Source organism: Hemitrygon akajei, chromosome 4 (genome assembly GCF_048418815.1).
Source record: "Hemitrygon akajei chromosome 4, sHemAka1.3, whole genome shotgun sequence".
In the NCBI taxonomy this organism is placed as follows: Eukaryota; Metazoa; Chordata; class Chondrichthyes; order Myliobatiformes; family Dasyatidae; genus Hemitrygon; species Hemitrygon akajei.
The window spans coordinates 110,586,433-110,607,439 of record NC_133127.1 but is presented as its reverse complement, the minus strand read 5'-3'; the positions used below and the strand labels follow the sequence as shown (position 1 = coordinate 110,607,439).

The 21,007-nt window shown below is 52.0% G+C and overlaps 1 protein-coding gene across 3 annotated transcripts in view; it reads left to right on the top strand.

Moving 5' to 3' along the window:
* The window catches only part of myo16 (myosin XVI), a 1,004,680-nt gene extending 984,299 nt beyond the window's left edge, over nucleotides 1–20,381 (top strand). For all 3 annotated transcript variants that reach the window (XM_073043171.1, XM_073043172.1, XM_073043173.1), the window contains one exon: nucleotides 17,598–20,381. In XM_073043171.1, coding sequence (XP_072899272.1) covers nucleotides 17,598–17,788 — 191 coding nt within the window. In that variant the 3' untranslated portion in view covers nucleotides 17,789–20,381. The remainder of the gene's footprint in view (nucleotides 1–17,597) is intronic.
* The last annotated feature ends 626 nt before the right edge of the window (nucleotides 20,382–21,007 follow it).

Here is a 21,007-nt window from a genome sequence, read left to right as displayed (position 1 = left end):
AGGGAGGTTGGAATGTGAAAACAGGGGCTACAATGAGATGGGACTGTGTGAACGGGGCCCACAATGAGACTGGAGTGTGGGAAATGGGGCCACAGGATGGTTGGAATCTGAGAACAGGGTCCACAGTGAGATGGGACTGTGAGAACAGGGGCCACAATGAGGCTGGAGTGTGGGAACAGGGGCCACAGTGAGACTGGAGTGTGAGAACTGAGGCCAAAGGGAGATTTGAGTGTGGGAACAGGGGCCACAGGGAGATTGGAGTGTGGGAACTGGGGCCGCAGGGAGATTGGAGTGTGGGAACAGGGGCCACAGTGAGACTGGAGTGTGGGAACTGGGGCCGCAGGGAGATTGGAGTGTGGGAACAGGTGCCACAGTGAGACTGGAGTGTGGGAACTGGGGCCACAGGGAGATTGCAGTGTGGGGACTGGGACCACAGGGAGATTGGAGTGTGGGACCTGGTGTCACAGGGAGATTGCAGTGTGGGATCTGGGGCCACAGTGTGACTGGAGTGTGGGAACGGGGGCCACAGGGAGATTGGATGTGGGATCTGGGGCAACAGGGAGATTGCAGTGTTGCAACTGGGTCCACTGGGAGATTGGAGTGTGGGATCTGGGGCCACAGGGATAATGGCGTGTGGTACTGGGGCCACTGGAATATTGGAGTGTGGGAACTGGGACCACAGAGAGACTGGAGTGTGAGAACTGGGGCCACAGGGAGATTGCAGTGTGGGGACTGGGACCACAGGGAGATTGGAGTGTGTGGACTGGGACCACAGGGAGATTGGAGTGTGGGATCTGGGGCCACAGGGAGATTGGAGTGTGTGGTCTGGGGCCACAGGGAGATTAGATGTGGGATCTGGGGCCACAGGGAGATTGCAGTGTGGGGACTGGGACCACAGGGAGATTGGAGTGTGGGAACTGGGGTCACTGGAAGATTGGAGTGTGGGGACTGGGACCACAGGGAGACTGGAGTGTGAGAACTGAGGCCAAAGGGAGATTGGAGTGTGGGAACAGGGGCCACAGGGAGATTGGAGTGTGGGAACTGGGGCCGCAGGGAGATTGGAGTGTGGAACTGGGACCACAGGGAGATTGGAGTGTGGGAACTGGGGCCGCAGGGAGATTGGAGTGTGGAACTGGGGTCACTGGAAGATTGGAGTGTGGGAACTGGGGCCACAGGGAGACTGGAGTGTGAGAACTGAGGCCAAAGGGACATTGGCGTGTGGGAACTGCGTCCACACGGAGGTTGGAGTGTGGGAACAGGGGCCACAGTGAGACTGGAGTGTGGGAACTGGGGCCGCAGGGAGATTGGAGTGTGTGGACTGGGACCACAGGGAGATTGGAGTGTGTGGACTGGGACCACAGGGAGATTGGAGTGTGGGAACTGGGGCCACAGGGAGACTGGAGTGTGAGAACTGGGGCCACAGGGAGTTTAGATTGTGAGAACGGGGGCCACATTGAGATGGGACTGTGTGAACGGGGCTCACAATGAGACTGGAGTGTGGGAACTGGGGCCTCAGGGAGGTTGGAATGTGAGAACAGTGGCCATAGTGTGATGGGACTGTGAGAACAGGGGCCAGAATGAGGCTGGAGTGTGGTAACAGGGGCCACAGTGAGACTGGAGTGTGGGAACTGGGGCCGCAGGGAGATTGGAGTGTGGAACTAGGGTCACTGGAAGATTGGAGTGTGGGAACTGGGGCCACAGGGAGACTGGAGTGTGAGAACTGAGGCCAAAGGGAGATTGGAGTGTGGGAACATGGGCCACAGGGAGATTGGAGTGTGGGAACTGGGACCACAGGGAGATTTGAGTGTGGGAACTGGAGCCACAGGGAGACTGGAATGTGAGAACTGGGGCCACAGGGAGATTGCAGTATGGGGACTGGGACCACAGGTAGATTGGAGTGTGGGGACTGGGACCACTGGGAGATTGGAGTGTGGGAACTGGGGCCACAGGGAGATTGCAGTGTGGGGACTGGGACCACAGGGAGATTGGAGTGTGGGACCTGGGGCCACAGGGAGATTGCAGTGTGGGATCTGGGGCCACAGTGTGACTGGAGTGTGGGAACGGGGACCACAGGGAGATTGGTTGTGGGATCTGGGGCAACAGGGAGATTGCAGTGTGGCAACTGGGGCCACAGGGAGATTGGAGTGTGGGATTTGTGGCCACAGGGAGTTTGGAGTGTGGGAACTGGGCCACAGGGAGACAGAAATGTGGTATCTGGGGCCACTGGGAGATTGGAGTGTGGGATCTGGGACCACAGTGTGACTGGAGTGTGGGATCTGGGGCCACAGGGCTTTTGGAGTGTCAGAACTGAGCCGCTGTAAGATTGGAGTGTGTGAACTGGGGCCACAGGGAGTTCAGAGTGTGAGAACGGGGGCCACAATGAGATGGGACTGTGTGAACGGGGCCCACAATGAGACTGAAGTGTGAGAATGGGGGCCTCAGGGAGGTTGGAATGTGAAAACAGGGGCTACAATGAGATGGGACTGTGTGAACGGGGCCCACAATGAGACTGGAGTGTGGGAAATGGGGCCACAGGATGGTTGGAATCTGAGAACAGGGTCCACAGTGAGATGGGACTGTGAGAACAGGGGCCACAATGAGGCTGGAGTGTGGGAACAGGGGCCACAGTGAGACTGGAGTGTGAGAACTGAGGCCAAAGGGAGATTTGAGTGTGGGAACAGGGGCCACAGGGAGATTGGAGTGTGGGAACTGGGGCCGCAGGGAGATTGGAGTGTGGGAACAGGGGCCACAGTGAGACTGGAGTGTGGGAACTGGGGCCGCAGGGAGATTGGAGTGTGGGAACAGGTGCCACAGTGAGACTGGAGTGTGGGAACTGGGGCCACAGGGAGATTGCAGTGTGGGGACTGGGACCACAGGGAGATTGGAGTGTGGGACCTGGTGTCACAGGGAGATTGCAGTGTGGGATCTGGGGCCACAGTGTGACTGGAGTGTGGGAACGGGGGCCACAGGGAGATTGGATGTGGGATCTGGGGCAACAGGGAGATTGCAGTGTGGCAACTGGGTCCACTGGGAGATTGGAGTGTGGGATCTGGGGCCACAGGGATAATGGCGTGTGGTACTGGGGCCACTGGAATATTGGAGTGTGGGAACTGGGACCACAGAGAGACTGGAGTGTGAGAACTGGGGCCACAGGGAGATTGCAGTGTGGGGACTGGGACCACAGGGAGATTGGAGTGTGTGGACTGGGACCACAGGGAGATTGGAGTGTGGGATCTGGGGCCACAGGGAGATTGGAGTGTGTGGTCTGGGGCCACAGGGAGATTAGATGTGGGATCTGGGGCCACAGGGAGATTGCAGTGTGGGGACTGGGACCACAGGGAGATTGGAGTGTGGGAACTGGGGTCACTGGAAGATTGGAGTGTGGGGACTGGGACCACAGGGAGACTGGAGTGTGAGAACTGAGGCCAAAGGGAGATTGGAGTGTGGGAACAGGGGCCACAGGGAGATTGGAGTGTGGGAACTGGGGCCGCAGGGAGATTGGAGTGTGGAACTGGGACCACAGGGAGATTGGAGTGTGGGAACTGGGGCCGCAGGGAGATTGGAGTGTGGAACTGGGGTCACTGGAAGATTGGAGTGTGGGAACTGGGGCCACAGGGAGACTGGAGTGTGAGAACTGAGGCCAAAGGGACATTGGCGTGTGGGAACTGCGTCCACACGGAGGTTGGAGTGTGGGAACAGGGGCCACAGTGAGACTGGAGTGTGGGAACTGGGGCCGCAGGGAGATTGGAGTGTGTGGACTGGGACCACAGGGAGATTGGAGTGTGTGGACTGGGACCACAGGGAGATTGGAGTGTGGGAACTGGGGCCACAGGGAGACTGGAGTGTGAGAACTGGGGCCACAGGGAGTTTAGATTGTGAGAACGGGGGCCACATTGAGATGGGACTGTGTGAATGGGGCCCACAATGAGACTGAAGTGTGAGAACGGGGGCCACAATGAGATGGGACTGTGTGAACGGGGCTCACAATGAGACTGGAGTGTGGGAACTGGGGCCTCAGGGAGGTTGGAATGTGAGAACAGGGGCCATAGTGTGATGGGACTGTGAGAACAGGGGCCAGAATGAGGCTGGAGTGTGGTAACAGGGGCCACAGTGAGACTGGAGTGTGGGAACTGGGGCCGCAGGGAGATTGGAGTGTGGAACTAGGGTCACTGGAAGATTGGAGTGTGGGAACTGGGGCCACAGGGAGACTGGAGTGTGAGAACTGAGGCCAAAGGGAGATTGGAGTGTGGGAACATGGGCCACAGGGAGATTGGAGTGTGGGAACTGGGACCACAGGGAGATTTGAGTGTGGGAACTGGAGCCACAGGGAGACTGGAATGTGAGAACTGGGGCCACAGGGAGATTGCAGTATGGGGACTGGGACCACAGGTAGATTGGAGTGTGGGGACTGGGACCACTGGGAGATTGGAGTGTGGGAACTGGGGCCACAGGGAGATTGCAGTGTGGGGACTGGGACCACAGGGAGATTGGAGTGTGGGACCTGGGGCCACAGGGAGATTGCAGTGTGGGATCTGGGGCCACAGTGTGACTGGAGTGTGGGAACGGGGACCACAGGGAGATTGGTTGTGGGATCTGGGGCAACAGGGAGATTGCAGTGTGGCAACTGGGGCCACAGGGAGATTGGAGTGTGGGATTTGTGGCCACAGGGAGTTTGGAGTGTGGGAACTGGGCCACAGGGAGACAGAAATGTGGTATCTGGGGCCACTGGGAGATTGGAGTGTGGGATCTGGGACCACAGTGTGACTGGAGTGTGGGATCTGGGGCCACAGGGCTTTTGGAGTGTCAGAACTGAGCCGCTGTAAGATTGGAGTGTGTGAACTGGGGCCACAGGGAGTTCAGAGTGTGAGAACGGGGGCCACAATGAGATGGGACTGTGTGAACGGGGCCCACAATGAGACTGAAGTGTGAGAATGGGGGCCTCAGGGAGGTTGGAATGTGAAAACAGGGGCTACAATGAGATGGGACTGTGTGAACGGGGCCCACAATGAGACTGGAGTGTGGGAAATGGGGCCACAGGATGGTTGGAATCTGAGAACAGGGTCCACAGTGAGATGGGACTGTGAGAACAGGGGCCACAATGAGGCTGGAGTGTGGGAACAGGGGCCACAGTGAGACTGGAGTGTGAGAACTGAGGCCAAAGGGAGATTTGAGTGTGGGAACAGGGGCCACAGGGAGATTGGAGTGTGGGAACTGGGGCCGCAGGGAGATTGGAGTGTGGGAACAGGGGCCACAGTGAGACTGGAGTGTGGGAACTGGGGCCGCAGGGAGATTGGAGTGTGGGAACAGGTGCCACAGTGAGACTGGAGTGTGGGAACTGGGGCCACAGGGAGATTGCAGTGTGGGGACTGGGACCACAGGGAGATTGGAGTGTGGGACCTGGTGTCACAGGGAGATTGCAGTGTGGGATCTGGGGCCACAGTGTGACTGGAGTGTGGGAACGGGGGCCACAGGGAGATTGGATGTGGGATCTGGGGCAACAGGGAGATTGCAGTGTGGCAACTGGGTCCACTGGGAGATTGGAGTGTGGGATCTGGGGCCACAGGGATAATGGCGTGTGGTACTGGGGCCACTGGAATATTGGAGTGTGGGAACTGGGACCACAGAGAGACTGGAGTGTGAGAACTGGGGCCACAGGGAGATTGCAGTGTGGGGACTGGGACCACAGGGAGATTGGAGTGTGTGGACTGGGACCACAGGGAGATTGGAGTGTGGGATCTGGGGCCACAGGGAGATTGGAGTGTGTGGTCTGGGGCCACAGGGAGATTAGATGTGGGATCTGGGGCCACAGGGAGATTGCAGTGTGGGGACTGGGACCACAGGGAGATTGGAGTGTGGGAACTGGGGTCACTGGAAGATTGGAGTGTGGGGACTGGGACCACAGGGAGACTGGAGTGTGAGAACTGAGGCCAAAGGGAGATTGGAGTGTGGGAACAGGGGCCACAGGGAGATTGGAGTGTGGGAACTGGGGCCGCAGGGAGATTGGAGTGTGGAACTGGGACCACAGGGAGATTGGAGTGTGGGAACTGGGGCCGCAGGGAGATTGGAGTGTGGAACTGGGGTCACTGGAAGATTGGAGTGTGGGAACTGGGGCCGCAGGGAGATTGGAGTGTGGAACTAGGGTCACTGGAAGATTGGAGTGTGGGAACTGGGGCCACAGGGAGACTGGAGTGTGAGAACTGAGGCCAAAGGGAGATTGGAGTGTGGGAACATGGGCCACAGGGAGATTGGAGTGTGGGAACTGGGACCACAGGGAGATTTGAGTGTGGGAACTGGAGCCACAGGGAGACTGGAATGTGAGAACTGGGGCCACAGGGAGATTGCAGTATGGGGACTGGGACCACAGGTAGATTGGAGTGTGGGGACTGGGACCACTGGGAGATTGGAGTGTGGGAACTGGGGCCACAGGGAGATTGCAGTGTGGGGACTGGGACCACAGGGAGATTGGAGTGTGGGACCTGGGGCCACAGGGAGATTGCAGTGTGGGATCTGGGGCCACAGTGTGACTGGAGTGTGGGAACGGGGACCACAGGGAGATTGGTTGTGGGATCTGGGGCAACAGGGAGATTGCAGTGTGGCAACTGGGGCCACAGGGAGATTGGAGTGTGGGATTTGTGGCCACAGGGAGTTTGGAGTGTGGGAACTGGGCCACAGGGAGACAGAAATGTGGTATCTGGGGCCACTGGGAGATTGGAGTGTGGGATCTGGGACCACAGTGTGACTGGAGTGTGGGATCTGGGGCCACAGGGCTTTTGGAGTGTCAGAACTGAGCCGCTGTAAGATTGGAGTGTGTGAACTGGGGCCACAGGGAGTTCAGAGTGTGAGAACGGGGGCCACAATGAGATGGGACTGTGTGAACGGGGCCCACAATGAGACTGAAGTGTGAGAATGGGGGCCTCAGGGAGGTTGGAATGTGAAAACAGGGGCTACAATGAGATGGGACTGTGTGAACGGGGCCCACAATGAGACTGGAGTGTGGGAAATGGGGCCACAGGATGGTTGGAATCTGAGAACAGGGTCCACAGTGAGATGGGACTGTGAGAACAGGGGCCACAATGAGGCTGGAGTGTGGGAACAGGGGCCACAGTGAGACTGGAGTGTGAGAACTGAGGCCAAAGGGAGATTTGAGTGTGGGAACAGGGGCCACAGGGAGATTGGAGTGTGGGAACTGGGGCCGCAGGGAGATTGGAGTGTGGGAACAGGGGCCACAGTGAGACTGGAGTGTGGGAACTGGGGCCGCAGGGAGATTGGAGTGTGGGAACAGGTGCCACAGTGAGACTGGAGTGTGGGAACTGGGGCCACAGGGAGATTGCAGTGTGGGGACTGGGACCACAGGGAGATTGGAGTGTGGGACCTGGTGTCACAGGGAGATTGCAGTGTGGGATCTGGGGCCACAGTGTGACTGGAGTGTGGGAACGGGGGCCACAGGGAGATTGGATGTGGGATCTGGGGCAACAGGGAGATTGCAGTGTTGCAACTGGGTCCACTGGGAGATTGGAGTGTGGGATCTGGGGCCACAGGGATAATGGCGTGTGGTACTGGGGCCACTGGAATATTGGAGTGTGGGAACTGGGACCACAGAGAGACTGGAGTGTGAGAACTGGGGCCACAGGGAGATTGCAGTGTGGGGACTGGGACCACAGGGAGATTGGAGTGTGTGGACTGGGACCACAGGGAGATTGGAGTGTGGGATCTGGGGCCACAGGGAGATTGGAGTGTGTGGTCTGGGGCCACAGGGAGATTAGATGTGGGATCTGGGGCCACAGGGAGATTGCAGTGTGGGGACTGGGACCACAGGGAGATTGGAGTGTGGGAACTGGGGTCACTGGAAGATTGGAGTGTGGGGACTGGGACCACAGGGAGACTGGAGTGTGAGAACTGAGGCCAAAGGGAGATTGGAGTGTGGGAACAGGGGCCACAGGGAGATTGGAGTGTGGGAACTGGGGCCGCAGGGAGATTGGAGTGTGGAACTGGGACCACAGGGAGATTGGAGTGTGGGAACTGGGGCCGCAGGGAGATTGGAGTGTGGAACTGGGGTCACTGGAAGATTGGAGTGTGGGAACTGGGGCCACAGGGAGACTGGAGTGTGAGAACTGAGGCCAAAGGGACATTGGCGTGTGGGAACTGCGTCCACACGGAGGTTGGAGTGTGGGAACAGGGGCCACAGTGAGACTGGAGTGTGGGAACTGGGGCCGCAGGGAGATTGGAGTGTGTGGACTGGGACCACAGGGAGATTGGAGTGTGTGGACTGGGACCACAGGGAGATTGGAGTGTGGGAACTGGGGCCACAGGGAGACTGGAGTGTGAGAACTGGGGCCACAGGGAGTTTAGATTGTGAGAACGGGGGCCACATTGAGATGGGACTGTGTGAATGGGGCCCACAATGAGACTGAAGTGTGAGAACGGGGGCCACAATGAGATGGGACTGTGTGAACGGGGCTCACAATGAGACTGGAGTGTGGGAACTGGGGCCTCAGGGAGGTTGGAATGTGAGAACAGTGGCCATAGTGTGATGGGACTGTGAGAACAGGGGCCAGAATGAGGCTGGAGTGTGGTAACAGGGGCCACAGTGAGACTGGAGTGTGGGAACTGGGGCCGCAGGGAGATTGGAGTGTGGAACTAGGGTCACTGGAAGATTGGAGTGTGGGAACTGGGGCCACAGGGAGACTGGAGTGTGAGAACTGAGGCCAAAGGGAGATTGGAGTGTGGGAACATGGGCCACAGGGAGATTGGAGTGTGGGAACTGGGACCACAGGGAGATTTGAGTGTGGGAACTGGAGCCACAGGGAGACTGGAATGTGAGAACTGGGGCCACAGGGAGATTGCAGTATGGGGACTGGGACCACAGGTAGATTGGAGTGTGGGGACTGGGACCACTGGGAGATTGGAGTGTGGGAACTGGGGCCACAGGGAGATTGCAGTGTGGGGACTGGGACCACAGGGAGATTGGAGTGTGGGACCTGGGGCCACAGGGAGATTGCAGTGTGGGATCTGGGGCCACAGTGTGACTGGAGTGTGGGAACGGGGACCACAGGGAGATTGGTTGTGGGATCTGGGGCAACAGGGAGATTGCAGTGTGGCAACTGGGGCCACAGGGAGATTGGAGTGTGGGATTTGTGGCCACAGGGAGTTTGGAGTGTGGGAACTGGGCCACAGGGAGACAGAAATGTGGTATCTGGGGCCACTGGGAGATTGGAGTGTGGGATCTGGGACCACAGTGTGACTGGAGTGTGGGATCTGGGGCCACAGGGCTTTTGGAGTGTCAGAACTGAGCCGCTGTAAGATTGGAGTGTGTGAACTGGGGCCACAGGGAGTTCAGAGTGTGAGAACGGGGGCCACAATGAGATGGGACTGTGTGAACGGGGCCCACAATGAGACTGAAGTGTGAGAATGGGGGCCTCAGGGAGGTTGGAATGTGAAAACAGGGGCTACAATGAGATGGGACTGTGTGAACGGGGCCCACAATGAGACTGGAGTGTGGGAAATGGGGCCACAGGATGGTTGGAATCTGAGAACAGGGTCCACAGTGAGATGGGACTGTGAGAACAGGGGCCACAATGAGGCTGGAGTGTGGGAACAGGGGCCACAGTGAGACTGGAGTGTGAGAACTGAGGCCAAAGGGAGATTTGAGTGTGGGAACAGGGGCCACAGGGAGATTGGAGTGTGGGAACTGGGGCCGCAGGGAGATTGGAGTGTGGGAACAGGGGCCACAGTGAGACTGGAGTGTGGGAACTGGGGCCGCAGGGATATTGGAGTGTGGGAACAGGTGCCACAGTGAGACTGGAGTGTGGGAACTGGGGCCACAGGGAGATTGCAGTGTGGGGACTGGGACCACAGGGAGATTGGAGTGTGGGACCTGGTGTCACAGGGAGATTGCAGTGTGGGATCTGGGGCCACAGTGTGACTGGAGTGTGGGAACGGGGGCCACAGGGAGATTGGATGTGGGATCTGGGGCAACAGGGAGATTGCAGTGTGGCAACTGGGTCCACTGGGAGATTGGAGTGTGGGATCTGGGGCCACAGGGATAATGGCGTGTGGTACTGGGGCCACTGGAATATTGGAGTGTGGGAACTGGGACCACAGAGAGACTGGAGTGTGAGAACTGGGGCCACAGGGAGATTGCAGTGTGGGGACTGGGACCACAGGGAGATTGGAGTGTGTGGACTGGGACCACTGGGAGATTGGAGTGTGGGATCTGGGGCCACAGGGATAATGGCGTGTGGTACTGGGGCCACTGGAATATTGGAGTGTGGGAACTGGGACCACAGAGAGACTGGAGTGTGAGAACTGGGGCCACAGGGAGATTGCAGTGTGGGGACTGGGACCACAGGGAGATTGGAGTGTGTGGACTGGGACCACAGGGAGATTGGAGTGTGGGATCTGGGGCCACAGGGAGATTGGAGTGTGTGGTCTGGGGCCACAGGGAGATTAGATGTGGGATCTGGGGCCACAGGGAGATTGCAGTGTGGGGACTGGGACCACAGGGAGATTGGAGTGTGGGAACTGGGGTCACTGGAAGATTGGAGTGTGGGGACTGGGACCACAGGGAGACTGGAGTGTGAGAACTGAGGCCAAAGGGAGATTGGAGTGTGGGAACAGGGGCCACAGGGAGATTGGAGTGTGGGAACTGGGGCCGCAGGGAGATTGGAGTGTGGAACTGGGACCACAGGGAGATTGGAGTGTGGGAACTGGGGCCGCAGGGAGATTGGAGTGTGGAACTGGGGTCACTGGAAGATTGGAGTGTGGGAACTGGGGCCACAGGGAGACTGGAGTGTGAGAACTGAGGCCAAAGGGACATTGGCGTGTGGGAACTGCGTCCACACGGAGGTTGGAGTGTGGGAACAGGGGCCACAGTGAGACTGGAGTGTGGGAACTGGGGCCGCAGGGAGATTGGAGTGTGTGGACTGGGACCACAGGGAGATTGGAGTGTGTGGACTGGGACCACAGGGAGATTGGAGTGTGGGAACTGGGGCCACAGGGAGACTGGAGTGTGAGAACTGGGGCCACAGGGAGTTTAGATTGTGAGAACGGGGGCCACATTGAGATGGGACTGTGTGAATGGGGCCCACAATGAGACTGAAGTGTGAGAACGGGGGCCACAATGAGATGGGACTGTGTGAACGGGGCTCACAATGAGACTGGAGTGTGGGAACTGGGGCCTCAGGGAGGTTGGAATGTGAGAACAGTGGCCATAGTGTGATGGGACTGTGAGAACAGGGGCCAGAATGAGGCTGGAGTGTGGTAACAGGGGCCACAGTGAGACTGGAGTGTGGGAACTGGGGCCGCAGGGAGATTGGAGTGTGGAACTAGGGTCACTGGAAGATTGGAGTGTGGGAACTGGGGCCACAGGGAGACTGGAGTGTGAGAACTGAGGCCAAAGGGAGATTGGAGTGTGGGAACATGGGCCACAGGGAGATTGGAGTGTGGGAACTGGGACCACAGGGAGATTTGAGTGTGGGAACTGGAGCCACAGGGAGACTGGAATGTGAGAACTGGGGCCACAGGGAGATTGCAGTATGGGGACTGGGACCACAGGTAGATTGGAGTGTGGGGACTGGGACCACTGGGAGATTGGAGTGTGGGAACTGGGGCCACAGGGAGATTGCAGTGTGGGGACTGGGACCACAGGGAGATTGGAGTGTGGGACCTGGGGCCACAGGGAGATTGCAGTGTGGGATCTGGGGCCACAGTGTGACTGGAGTGTGGGAACGGGGACCACAGGGAGATTGGTTGTGGGATCTGGGGCAACAGGGAGATTGCAGTGTGGCAACTGGGGCCACAGGGAGATTGGAGTGTGGGATTTGTGGCCACAGGGAGTTTGGAGTGTGGGAACTGGGCCACAGGGAGACAGAAATGTGGTATCTGGGGCCACTGGGAGATTGGAGTGTGGGATCTGGGACCACAGTGTGACTGGAGTGTGGGATCTGGGGCCACAGGGCTTTTGGAGTGTCAGAACTGAGCCGCTGTAAGATTGGAGTGTGTGAACTGGGGCCACAGGGAGTTCAGAGTGTGAGAACGGGGGCCACAATGAGATGGGACTGTGTGAACGGGGCCCACAATGAGACTGAAGTGTGAGAATGGGGGCCTCAGGGAGGTTGGAATGTGAAAACAGGGGCTACAATGAGATGGGACTGTGTGAACGGGGCCCACAATGAGACTGGAGTGTGGGAAATGGGGCCACAGGATGGTTGGAATCTGAGAACAGGGTCCACAGTGAGATGGGACTGTGAGAACAGGGGCCACAATGAGGCTGGAGTGTGGGAACAGGGGCCACAGTGAGACTGGAGTGTGAGAACTGAGGCCAAAGGGAGATTTGAGTGTGGGAACAGGGGCCACAGGGAGATTGGAGTGTGGGAACTGGGGCCGCAGGGAGATTGGAGTGTGGGAACAGGGGCCACAGTGAGACTGGAGTGTGGGAACTGGGGCCGCAGGGAGATTGGAGTGTGGGAACAGGTGCCACAGTGAGACTGGAGTGTGGGAACTGGGGCCACAGGGAGATTGCAGTGTGGGGACTGGGACCACAGGGAGATTGGAGTGTGGGACCTGGTGTCACAGGGAGATTGCAGTGTGGGATCTGGGGCCACAGTGTGACTGGAGTGTGGGAACGGGGGCCACAGGGAGATTGGATGTGGGATCTGGGGCAACAGGGAGATTGCAGTGTGGCAACTGGGTCCACTGGGAGATTGGAGTGTGGGATCTGGGGCCACAGGGATAATGGCGTGTGGTACTGGGGCCACTGGAATATTGGAGTGTGGGAACTGGGACCACAGAGAGACTGGAGTGTGAGAACTGGGGCCACAGGGAGATTGCAGTGTGGGGACTGGGACCACAGGGAGATTGGAGTGTGTGGACTGGGACCACAGGGAGATTGGAGTGTGGGATCTGGGGCCACAGGGAGATTGGAGTGTGTGGTCTGGGGCCACAGGGAGATTAGATGTGGGATCTGGGGCCACAGGGAGATTGCAGTGTGGGGACTGGGACCACAGGGAGATTGGAGTGTGGGAACTGGGGTCACTGGAAGATTGGAGTGTGGGGACTGGGACCACAGGGAGACTGGAGTGTGAGAACTGAGGCCAAAGGGAGATTGGAGTGTGGGAACAGGGGCCACAGGGAGATTGGAGTGTGGGAACTGGGGCCGCAGGGAGATTGGAGTGTGGAACTGGGACCACAGGGAGATTGGAGTGTGGGAACTGGGGCCGCAGGGAGATTGGAGTGTGGAACTGGGGTCACTGGAAGATTGGAGTGTGGGAACTGGGGCCACAGGGAGACTGGAGTGTGAGAACTGAGGCCAAAGGGACATTGGCGTGTGGGAACTGCGTCCACACGGAGGTTGGAGTGTGGGAACAGGGGCCACAGTGAGACTGGAGTGTGGGAACTGGGGCCGCAGGGAGATTGGAGTGTGTGGACTGGGACCACAGGGAGATTGGAGTGTGTGGACTGGGACCACAGGGAGATTGGAGTGTGGGAACTGGGGCCACAGGGAGACTGGAGTGTGAGAACTGGGGCCACAGGGAGATTGCAGTGTGGGATCTGGGGCCACAGTGTGACTGGAGTGTTGGAACGGGGGCCACAGGGAGATTGGATGTGGGATCTGGGGCAACAGGGAGATTGCAGTGTGGCAACTGGGGCCACAGGGAGATTGGAGTGTGGGATCTGGGGCCACAGGGAGATTGGAGTGTGGAACTGGGGCCACTGGAAGATCGGAGTGTGGGAACTGGGACCACAGGGAGACTGGAGTGTGAGAACTGGGGCCACAGGGAGATTGCAGTGTGGGGACTGGGACCACAGGGAGATTGGAGTGTGGGGTCTGGGACCACAAGGAGATTGGATGTGGGATCTGGGGCCACAGGGAGATTGGAGTGTTGGGTCTGGGGCCACAGGGTGATTGGATGTGGGATCTGGGGCCACAGGGAGATTGGATGTGGGATCTGGGGCCACAGGGAGATTGGAGTGTGACAACGGGGATCACAGGGAGTTTGGAGTGTGTGAACGGGGGCCACAGTGAGACAGGAATGTGTGAGCTGGAGCCACAGGGAGATTTGAGTCTGGGAACTGGGAGATTAGAGTGTGGGAAATGAAGAACTTGCAGAAGTCGGCATCTTGGACCTCCAGAAGTGGTCCACGCCAGGGGTGATTGATAATTTTGTGGCCTAAGGTAGAAGGAAATGAGTTATACAGCTCTTGTTACATGTACATGCAGTTGAACTCTTTGAGTGGTTATGCAGAAAGTTTGAAGTTGATAACCCATCTTCTTCTACCTGTGGCCACGAACTTATCAAACACCCCTGCTGTGGACTACTTCTGGAGGTCCAAGGCGCTGACTTCTACAGAGAAGTATCCTATGCTCCACGACCACTGGACGAAGTGTGTAAATGCAGGAGGGGACTATGTTGAAAAATAAATTTGCTAGGTTTTCTAAAATTGATTCCTTCTACCTTAGGCCACAAACTTATCAATCGCCCCTTGTACTTGGATAACTGATTATTGTAGTTTTACAGTAGATTGTCAGAACCATAGAGCACAGAATCCAAACTAACAATACATTCTGGAACCAAAAGAGAGCTGCATTGCCAGACAAAAGCATTCCTTAATATCACATATGTAAAGGACTGTATGTAGCACTATTTTCAATCCCAGTGAGGTTTTCTCTTTGACATGCTATTCAATAATCTCTCAAACAACATCAGAAATCAATGATTTTATTAATGTCGCAAACATTTGAAAATCTGCAGATGTCATAGATTCAAAGTAACACACACAAGTTTTTACAAGTTGCATTGCAGGCCTCCCATTCTTTTACTCTCTCTACCTGCATGATTATTTTATTCTCTAGTGTACAAGAACACCTAGTTTCCATTGCAACCTCTGCCCATTTCCTAATCACTACTGTCCAGATAATAATAATAATAATTCTGTTTTTACCACCAAATGGACAAACAAATATTATCCACATTATACTGTAAAAACGTGCATTTGATCAGTAATCCAAATCAGACTGGAGTCTCTGCATCTTCCCCTCAGTTCACAATCTCAACCAGTTGTTACATTTTATTCTGCATTCTTCAGTTGTTTGCCACCTTCTGCATCAATGTGCTATTGTAATGAGTTGATTTGTATGTTCATATTCTGCATGGATGACGGTGACCAGTGGTGTTCCACAGGGATTTGTTCTGGAACCCCTCCTCTTTGTGATTGTTATAAATAACCCGGATAAGGAAGTAGAAAGGTGGGTTAGTAAGTTTGCTGATGACACAGAGGTCGGGGGTGTTGTGGATAGTCTGGAGGGTTGCCAGAGGTTACAGCACAACATCAATAAGATGCAGAACTGGGCTGACAAGTGGCAGATGGAGTTCAACCCAGATAAGTGAGAAGTGTTTAGTTTCAGTAGGTCAAATTTGAAGACAGAATATAATATTAATGGTAAAACTCTTGGCAATGTGGAGGTTCAATGAAATCTTGGGGTCCGTGTCCATAGGACTCTCAAAGCTACTGCGCAGGCTGACAGTATTGTTAAGAAGGCATATGATATGTTGGCCTTCATCAACAGTGGGATTGAGTTCAAGAGCTTTGAGGTAATGTTACAACTATATTCAAGATTCAAGATTCAAAAACTTTATTGTCATTCTAACCGTACATCAGCTCTGCAGGACAGAATGAGACAACATTTCCCAGGAGCAGTGCAATCATAACATAACAAACGCAACACTAAATAATAAACATAACAATAAATAGTAAAACACAACAACCACATGTCAGTTAAAAACAAGTTAAAAACAAGTCCAGTGCAAGTTAAAAGTGTCCAAAGCAGAGTCAGGTAGAGCAGCTATTTAGCAGTCTGACTGCCTGTGGGAGGAAGCTGTTTAGTAGCCTTGTGGTTTTTGTTTTGATGCTCCTGTAACATTTGCCTGATGGCAGAAGAACAAACAGTTCATGGAGAGGGTGTGAGGGGTCTTTAATGATGTACCGTGTCTTCTGGAGGCATCGACTCTGAAAGAGGTCTTGGACAGAAGGTAGGGAGACCCCAATAACCTTCTCTGCTCCCCTAACCACCCTCTGCAAGGCTTTTTTGTCGGCAGCACTGCAGCTGGAGTACCAGGTTGTGATGCAAAAGGTCAGCACACTCTCAACCACGCCTCTGTAGAATGTAGTTAAGATGTTAATTGGGAGTGATGCTTGTTTAAGCTTCCTCAAAAAGTGCAAATATGAGACCTTGGTCAGACCCCACTTGGAGTACTGAGTTCAGTTCTGGTCACTTCACTACAGGAAGGATGTAGATACTATAGAGATAATGCAGAGGAGATTTACAAGGATGTTGCCTGGATTGGAGAGCGTGTCTTATGAGAATAGGTTGAGTAAACTTGGCCTTTTCTCCTTGGAGCGACAAAGGATGAAAGGTGACCTGATCGAGGTGTATAAGATGATGACAGACAAGGATTGTGTGGATAGCCAGAGGCTTTTTCCTAGGGCTAAAGTGGCTAACATGAGGGGGCATAGTTTTAAGGTGCTTAGAAGTAGGTACTAGGGGGATGTCAGAGGTAAGTTTTTCACATAACTCATCTCCTTCTACCTTAGGCCATGAACTATTCAATCACCTCGATGAATTATTAACATCAAACTTTCTGCATAATCACTCAAAGAGTTGAACTGGATGTGCATTTGACGAGAGCTGTATAACTCACCTCCTTCTACCTTAGGACACAAACTTATCAATTACCCCTGCTGTGGACATTTCCTGGAGGTCCAAGATCCATATACACCATGACCGCTGGACTGAGTGTGTAAATGTAGGAGGGGACTATGTTAAAAAATAAATGTACTCGGTTTTCTAAAATTGACTCCTTCTACCTTAGGGCCACGAACATATCAATCACCCCTCGTACACGATCGACACAACATTGTGGGCCGAAGGGCTTGTAATGTGCTGTAGGTTTCTATGTTTATGCCGGTGATATTAAAGCTGATTCTCATTCAATGTTTAAAAAGCAGGTGAACAGGTAGGGAGGGGAGGGATAGAGACCAAGAACAGACAGATTGAATCAGTTTAAATTGACATAATGGTCCACATGGACACCCTGTGTGGAAGAGCCTGTCATGTGCTGCTCTGCTTTGTTGCTACATGCCTGGCCTTCAATTATGAACTACAGTAAGAACACTGGGCACTTGAATAGTTTGTAACATTTCAAGATTTTATGATCAATATGGTAACCTTCTTAGAATCCATGTTTTCCCTGTTTCTGCAGTCAAATCTCTGAAGGTATTTTCAGTATAGACATGAAAGGCAACTAAGTTCAATAATATCAATTAATTCTGAAAGTTGGATTAATTGCTTCTTCATTGCAAGGCTGACACACAAATGGGAACCATACACCTTTGTCGTTTGGGTCAATATTTTAGTATCATTCCTGCACTATAAATTTGATGTAAGGATGCTTTTCAGTTGAGAGTAGATGTGATTTTTCCACTTAGGTCATGCACATAACTTGCATTTTTCTGTGAATTTTCAGAACTAAAGTTAGTTAAGATTGAGACTTCTGTAGCAGTTGCCATTTCCAAAGTGTCACTATTATTTGTTTTCTTAGGTGGGTGTGATGAAGTGAACTACAGTCCATCTAACAGAGAAGAGAACTGTGGACCAGGAAGTCTATCAGATACACAAGACAACAATGCTAATAACCCTGCACGCAGGTTGTCTCCTGCAATAACAGCAGCTCCAACAGTGGAGAATGGGAATCAATTGCTGAATGGTAATTTATATTTCACATACCAGTGAACTGTTAGAGCAGTGCATGCAGTGAGTACTTATCAATTAAATAGCTGTTCAGAAAACACCTTTTCTAATCGTCTTTCCTCAAGATCTAATGATCTGCACAAGTATTGAACATATAAAATCCTAGAGCAACAATGTTCTACCCCAAAACACAATTGGGAATTCAGGTCACATGAATTTCTGGATTATTGGAATTCCTCCAAATAATAAATGGGAAATCACAGGGTGATCAGTACCATGCTGTAAGATTTACTTATTCTTATTGTTCACTTGTTTAAGATAATTAGGACAACCGACATCTATCAAAATCTAAAGAATGAAAATATGCATTACAGGTGTCCCCCGCTTTACAAATGTTCGTTTTACGCCACTTCACTTTAACAAAAGGCCTGTTTTTGCAATACAAAGAGGATTTGCGCTTTTACGAAAATATTTCCCATATAAATTAATGGTTCTTCAATTTATGCCATTTCGGCTTAAGAAAGGTTTCATAGGAACGCTCTACCTTTGTGAAGGGGGGACACCTGTACTTGAAATGGAAAGAAAACGGAAAGCTGTTCTGTTTATTTTAAAAATGATATTTCTGTGTATGATAAAACAGAAAATTTGTTTATAATAAAATGTAATCTTCTTAACAAATAGTAGAAAAATTCTTGGTCACTCATTGCTCTTCATTAGAAAATTTCCATTGAAAATGTTGTATTGATAATGGATTTTTAACCTGAGCCAGGCTGCAATTTGTGTACTTTCAACTGACCGACAGAATGAGATATGACAATACAATAGTACTTGTCACTTATCTCATATGTCTCAACATGGAGTGTTTTTCTCAGGAACTGAAGTCCCACATGAAGAAGCACAGACTCTAGAATTAAAACCTAAGATTGATTTTCACTGCTTTGATTTCACAACCTCTGCTTTAAATGGAATTCCTTTTCCCCAAAATTTCTCTTGAATTCCCCTATTTTGTGAGAAACTCTGTCTTAACTCCTCTGCGAAGATCACACACAAAGGAATTGCCAGCGGATATTTCATAACTTTTTTCACAAAAGTGAATAAATATACCAGAAGCAATGGATTCATCTTGTTATTTCTGGCACAGTTAAGTAAAGTGAAAACCAAATGAAATTAAATCATAGAATTTTATACAGCAGAAAATGGTGAGGTAGTTCAATAGTGGGGGAGTGTAGTCTGTTGGAAGTCCAGTTTCAAGGACCATCTGACATTCTGCATCTATTGGTTTTTCAGTTCAATGCTCGCATAATTAATGCTAAAGAAACAAAGCAATAACAATTATACTGGGACTAAAGCTAATCTGCACTGGTGATTAGTTTGTTTTCATGTATACCAAGGTGCAATAAAATTCCTTGTTCATGTAGAGCTCACAGGGTGTAATGGTATTAATAAATATATCAGCGAGTGCAAAACAGCGACTGGTGCAAAGTACAGCAGAATAGTGCAAACCACAAAAAAAATTTAAAATAGCCAAGCAATGAGGAATTAGGGGCCAAGAACAAGGCAACATCAATACTGCCAAACTGTGAATTTTTCTGCCTCAATCAAGTGTAGCTTACCATTTCAATATTAAAACTGGTTGGGCTCTTAAACCTGTTGAGATTAATGGACTCTTACTGTCTGCATGGTCTGCCCAATGAGCACAACCAAACCCTCAAAGGGGCATATTTCCCAAAAGAGGTTCAGTTATAAGTGATACTTAATGCTTCTCGAGAGTACATACATTAACTGTCTTTTGCTGTAAGCACATTCTGATCATGTATTTCCAGCATCTGCAGAACCTCTTTTGTTTCTGAGCATACATGTGGACCTAGGCACCTGTTAAACTTGGACTGTAATATTCAAAATCTGCAGGTGTTTAATTTTACAGTCAAAGTTCAACTGGTGCTAATGTTGAAGGCTCAGGAATTGCACAGGATGATCCTTGCCCTCTGTTCAGCCCTATTGTTGCTACATACCTTTGAATCCTGAGTGGTTTTGGATGCTTAATTACTTTAGGACCCACTAAATTTTCGTTGCAGTCTGTATATTGAAATGCTCAGTTGCGTGCCAAGTGATGTACAAGCTCTTCCCTACAAGATGAAATAAACTGCGTTTCTCTTGACTTTTTACTTTGAGTAATATTCTCAGATTAGCAACTTAGAGGACAAACAAATAAAAATACTGTTCATATATCCTAACAGAGAACAACACTATGTCCTGAAATGACTTTATTCTTCATTTTAACTTGCAGCCTCATCCATTTCAGTGCCAAAACAACCTTTTGATGAAAAATTCACTATGTACTTTACAGAAATACTTATACTGTGTTATAGGTTAAATTTATAATTTAACAGTGTTTAGTCATATCGGTTGCCTCTCTTGCATGTTATTCATGGTGCTTTTCATTTTGGACTGGATCCAGCTTTAAGAAAAATGTGTTCTTCTGGGTGATGTGGTTACAGTTAAATAAACTGATACTTGTTACTTTGCTTGTTTTAGTAGTATTTTGCTTTTGTAATTTGCAGTGTAATACTGTTGAACAAATTCCGATCTAAAGTTTCTATCAGTGTTCTATCTTCAATGAATTACATTTTCAATAAAAAAGATTATATTTCAGTGTATGCCTGTTTCCTATTTGAATAAATGTACTAGGCAGATAATTCTTCTTCTGGACTGTCACAGCTCATCTTTTTTTGTATTCTCCTACCACTCTGGCCTTCAGTGTTACGGCCTGCAGCATTACCAGATACTATAATATATTGCATCAAGCTAGATTCCTTAAAAACAACAAAACATTGATGTTTCAGAGTTATATTCCCTTCTCAAGCATGAGGCTAGGGCAGAAAAAACCCAGAAGACATGGGTTAAGGGTGAATTTTAAAGGGAACATGGGGGGAGCTTCTTCACACAGAGAGTGGTGGGAGTGTGGAGTAAGCTGCCAGATGAAGTGGTAAATGTGGGTTCACTTTTAACATTTAAGAAAAACTTGGGACAGGTACATGGATGAGAGGTGTATGGAGGGATATGGTCCAGGTGCAGGTCAGAGGGACTAGGCAGAAAAATGGTTTGGCACAGCCAAGAAGGACCAAAAGGTCTGTTTCTGTGCTGTAATGTTCTTTGGTTCTATGGTTGGAGGCCTTAAGGAACTGGAAACTGAGTGTATTAGGTAGTAACTTAGAACAAAGAACATAGAGAATTACAGCACAGTACAGGACCTTTTTAAAT